Source organism: Zingiber officinale, chromosome 2B (genome assembly GCF_018446385.1).
Source record: "Zingiber officinale cultivar Zhangliang chromosome 2B, Zo_v1.1, whole genome shotgun sequence".
Taxonomy (NCBI): domain Eukaryota; kingdom Viridiplantae; phylum Streptophyta; class Magnoliopsida; order Zingiberales; family Zingiberaceae; genus Zingiber; species Zingiber officinale.
In genome coordinates, this window is record NC_055989.1 from 122,913,979 (window position 1) to 122,919,263 (window position 5,285).

At 34.1% G+C, this 5,285-nt stretch overlaps 1 protein-coding gene across 8 annotated transcripts; it reads left to right on the top strand.

Annotated features, from left to right (window-relative positions):
- The first annotated feature begins 1,581 nt into the window (after nucleotides 1-1,581).
- On the top strand, nucleotides 1,582-4,983 carry LOC122046977 (protein IMPAIRED IN BABA-INDUCED STERILITY 1-like). Of its 8 annotated transcripts, XM_042607967.1 has the most exons (8): nucleotides 1,582-1,975; nucleotides 2,227-2,270; nucleotides 2,462-2,536; nucleotides 2,706-2,746; nucleotides 2,835-2,988; nucleotides 3,081-3,151; nucleotides 3,562-3,789; nucleotides 4,633-4,977. In XM_042607967.1, the coding sequence occupies exons 5-8, from the start codon at nucleotides 2,847-2,849 to the stop codon at nucleotides 4,924-4,926; spliced, it is 735 nt and encodes a 244-aa protein (XP_042463901.1). In that variant the 5' UTR covers nucleotides 1,582-1,975; nucleotides 2,227-2,270; nucleotides 2,462-2,536; nucleotides 2,706-2,746; nucleotides 2,835-2,846; the 3' UTR covers nucleotides 4,927-4,977. The 8 variants fall into 8 exon arrangements, 6 of the variants coding, with proteins under 6 accessions (XP_042463901.1, XP_042463903.1, XP_042463897.1 ...); XM_042607969.1 differs by lacking the exon at nucleotides 2,227-2,270 and having other exon boundaries at nucleotides 4,641-4,983; XM_042607963.1 differs by lacking the exon at nucleotides 2,227-2,270.
- Nucleotides 4,984-5,285: the final 302 nt, after the last annotated feature.

Consider the following 5,285-nt stretch of genomic DNA (forward strand, 5'->3'; position numbering starts at 1 on the left):
TGGTTCCTCCTAATAGCACTACCTATTTTAAAGAGGAAATGATGTCTTTTTTCAAGGACAAGGAATCACTATCTATGATTAGTGGGCTATCAAAGATGGACATGCTGGATGATGCACGAGAGTTGTTTGACAAAATGCACCAAGGGAACACTATTTCCTAGAACACAATGATAGCGGAGGAAGAGACCGCAAAACCTAAATCTCAAAATATTGTTATCGAGATGTCACAATCTCTCTAAGGAGGTGATACTTCCTTAGTACATGCTTGGATCGTTGGAGAGACCTTGGCTCCTTTGTCTGAATCTATAACTAACAGTCGATTATTTGTAAAACCTGTTAATTGCTTAGTACATTGAAAATATGTAGAGAGTTTCTATGTGTCTCAGGTTTTACAAACTCGCAATTGACATCCCTTAATAGATGTGTCTCTAATAACAAATTCATTTGTTACAAAATAACATACCCCCTAGTCGATGGGTAAACTTTCTATGTCTGAATCTATAACTAACAGTCGATTATTTGTAAACACCTGTCAATTGATGTTAGTAGTCAAATACACTAATCGATCTAGAAACTTTCTATACATAATCTCGGACACATTAGTCGATTGCTATTGTATAATAATTGATTGACTGAGCCAGTCAAGTGCCTCAATCGATTTAAAAAAAATTATACATAATTTTATACACAATAGTCAACTATTATTATATATAATCGACTAATAATAACAGCCAAGTGTCACAATTGAATCAAAATATTTTTGTTTGTTATTTTAGGCACAACAATCGATTACTTCACTACAACGGTCAATTGATAAAGATGCATTTTAATTTTTCAATCAAACTTAGCGATTATCCTACAAAATGACAAAAGTTATAGAAAATCGTTATTGTTCAGTTCTTTGTGTTCTTTGCCAAAAAAAAAACAATACAAGAAACTCAAAAATAGTGTTTGATACTAGGTTTTCTTGTTCTATCTTCAATGATAAAAAGATTATTTTACACTAATAGATCTAAATCCAGCATAAAACTAAAAATTATCAAAAATCCTAATTCTATGCTATAGAGTCATGAAAATAACTTGTAACTTGGATTGTTCTCTAATTATGAATTCTAATCCTTATAAATATTCAATTAATTAGAGGATGATAATTTTATTATAATGGGATAAGGAATTAATTTCTAATAAACACATGCGGAAAAAAATACCTCTTATGCTTTAATCATTTGGTTGTCGACTATAATTTAATTCCTTTCATATAACCTATAAATGAACGATAAAGAACACCGGTAAACATAATTAACTATTCCTACAATCTAACTATAACAAGTTTTAACAAAGCATATGAATTCGGAGCAGGACTTAGTTACATTAAAAATTGCACAGGACTTGAATGCATGGATTTCACCATTGTTTCAAAAACCAAACAATTTTAATAAATGTCATCAGGTTTAGATTAATTAATTAAATAAATAAATAAATTCTATTTGGGTGGAACCAATCAGGTAATTCCAGAATCAATGAACGTAAGCCCGGTACCAACTATCAAAAATAAAAAAACTAATTTTTTTTTTTAACATAAACTTTCTCTCGTCTCTTCCGTTCCGTTTCCTTTCCCTCTCCGAAGCAAATTCGAGTGGTAACCCTTAACTCCATCAGCAAGAAAAATCGGGAGAGGCAGCGAGCGGCCGGAGAGGCAGTGACAGGCGGGCGCTCGCGAGGCAGCGAAGGGTTGCACGCTAAACAGTCGCTGACTCGCGAGAATGGTGAGTTTGGGGAACGAAGCGAGTCGGCGGAATCAGAGAAAATGAGCTCCGGCAATAGCTCTGTGAGCTTCCGCATGTGGAACATGAACCGACAAGCCTAAGCGGAGCAGATCGCCACAGGATGGCCTGCGTGGCTGAGCAATGTGGCCGGAGAAGCCATTCATGGATGGGTGCCCCTCAAAGCTGACTCTTTTTTGAAATTAGAGAAGGTAATATCGTGTACTTTCGATTTTCAATTCAATTGCGCTGTTCCTTTTTTTTTCTCGAAAAGGTCAATCAAATTTATCTAAAATTCAGCAGAAAAAAATTGACGAGTAAATTATTGTAAATTCTCCTCTCTTTTTTTCCCCTTTTCATTTCTAATTCTTTTGTAGAACCAAATTTGTATTCAGGAAATATTATCATTTGTGATTGTGTTCTTCGTATGAGATGCTAACACATTGGTTTTATCAAATGATAGCAAGAAAGGATTCGTGTAATGGATAATGTGGTCTCTACAATCATGTAATTTTCTTATATCTACCTACATTATCTTCAGCTATGTCCTTTTCTGGTTCTCTTTCTTCATCTTTGTCGTTATATTATTTTCTTTGCTGCTGAAAGATGACATCAATTGCTCTTTTATGCAAACACATCCTTTTCTTATTCCTTATTCAGCTATCATCTTATATTGCTAATTTTCCAATGTTTCTAAGATTGGACAAGGTACATATAGCAGCGTTTTTGGAGCTGGTGAGGTTGATACAGGAATAATTGTTGCCCTAAAGGAGGTGCGCTTCAACAATTTTGAGCCTGAGAGTGTTAGGTTTATGTCAAGGGAGATATAGATCCTTCCCAAGCTTGATCATCCAAATATCATCAAGCTGGAGGGCTTAATTACTTCCTGATTATCATGCAGTATGTACCTTGTTTTTGAATATATGGAGCATTATCTTGCAGGGTTATCATCTTGTCTAGACCTCAAACTCACTAATCCACAGGTCATGCACATTCTTTGAAACTATTTCAAATATAAAATAAACAAAAAATATATCGCAGAAGAAACTTGACCAAGGACATATTTTGTAGATCAAATGTTATATGCACCAGTTACTCTCTGAGCTCGAACATTGTCATTCACACAGTATCATTCATGGTGATATCGAATGTGCAAACCTCTTAGTTAACAATGAAGGGATTCTAGAGGTCTCTGATTTCGGTTTAGCTAACACTTGGAATCCTGGTACAAACCAATCACTAACTACTTGAGTTATGACACTATGTATCGTGCACCTGAGCTACTCCTAGGATCAACAAACTAAGAGCCATTTGTAGATTTGTGGAGCGTTGGATGTGTACTTGCAGAACTTTTTCTTGGCAAGCCTCTTTTACAAGGAAGAACTAAGGTAATTATCCTAGTATTATTTGTTAATATCTGCATGCTTATTCTCACTATAATGTTGTTATTGACCGTCAGACAAGAATCCAGCCTTATTTTAATATCAATTATTACACAATGATAATTCTAAGAGACAATACTTTAATTCATTGTGTCAATTCAGGGACATGTAAATATCAGAATTTTCACATCCTTACTAGATTCAAAAAAAATAATAGATACAGACAATAACTTGCTATCCTGTTTCTGAAGCATGATTGATAACTATCTGAATATTTCATCATGCTTAGGTCCATATGCCACTATCATAACATTGAAGGGAGGTCATAAATGGTGTTAATCTTTTTTTCAGTTTTGTTAAAAGCTCACTTTTTTTTTTTTTGCTACAAATTCTTATAATACATGTATTATATTCAGGTTGAGCAACTACATAAAATATTTAAGCTTTGTGGTTCTCCACCTGATGAATTTTGGAGGAATTCTGACCTACCTCATGCAACAGTTTTCAAGCCTCAACGACTTTATGTAAATTGCATCAATGAAACGTTTGAGTGTTTACCAGATGGTGCATTAAGGTTGTTGGAAACGTTTTTATCTATTGTGCCCAATAACCGTGGCTCAGCTTCCTCTGCCCTTAGTTCTGAGGTAACACTACTGTAGGATTTAGTCTCTAGTGATTTGCATTATAATAGTATTTGTTATTATTCTACATATGAGATTTAAGATAGATACTCCACATTGCTACTATTTGCCATCCGGAAGCAACTGAAATAGATATATATATATAGTACATCTCCTATATGACAGTGTCACATCCACTTCATACCATTTTCCTATACTTAAATCTGGAAGAGGTTGCCCATCTTGTTTATAAATTCTGATAAAATATGTGAATGTACTTTTAGTTAACGAAAGGTTTGTGGGTTATGGGAGAAAAAGAAATTATATCGTACCATTTGAAGTTACATGAACCTAGAGGCATCTATGGGTGGTTCCATAGGGTAGAAAGATTTGTTAGAAAATTATCTAAACTCATCATGCAAAAAGATTTAATTGCAGACTCAATAATTATCTCCTTACCATGTGTTTCATACTGTCTCTATATTGAAGATTCTTTATTAATTTTTCTTTTAAAGAAATTATGTTCTTGTGGTTCTGATTTAGATGAGTTGAAAGAAGAGAAAAAAATACTGTATTGTTATTCTTTGGATTGAACTGTTGCCCTATATATAAGACAAACATAATACCGTAAAACTAAATAACGAAGGTGGTAATAAACCTATACTACACATAATTATAACTCTACTATCCCTTAATAAGATGCATTCTGAAATGAGACATACAACCAAATTCCTAATCAATTCTATCAAGCATTGATCTTCCAACTTGCATCATATTTTTTCACTTGTCTTCTGGTGTTACATTCACTATGAATGTTCTCTATACAATGTCACTATTCAGGCTAATTGTTTTCTCAAACTTGTTCAGTATTTCAGGACTCGGTCGTATGCATGTGAACCATCCAGCTTACCAAAATATCAGCCCAACAAAGAAATTGATTCAAAGGATGATGCTGCTGTAGGTGAAGGTGTCTCAGAGAGCCTGGCTCCATGTCAAGGACTACAAACACTAATCATATTTGTTAATTTCAAAATCGAATTTTATGTTAGGACATGTGAGTTTGAGATACTCACTGACCTAGAGGGATCTTTTCATGTTACTCGTTGTGCTTCTGAAATAAGTAGGGATGCATTGTGTCACTCTTTTGTACTCCTTACATGACTGGTTTTGCTTAAGTTATAAAAGTTCTGTTTGGTACAGAGATGTCCTTTTCACTTCAACGATGAAGGCTACTGAAATGTATTTTCCTTTCACTGGTTGGAATGAAAATCCTTATCTCAGTAAGGAACCACATTGAGATGTGGCCTCCTAATTTAGCAACAGCAGATTTTGATTTAAAACTCTCTTGATAATAAAAGATTAACGTCTCTCTTGTCTCACCAGATAGCATTCACATGCATGATTCCCGCAACAAAATATTGAGTTAAATACATTTAAATTATCCGAATTCATCTAAATTCTATCGGGTAATTTTGTTAATGAACACATGTATAGGAATTATTTCATTATGGCCTATCCTT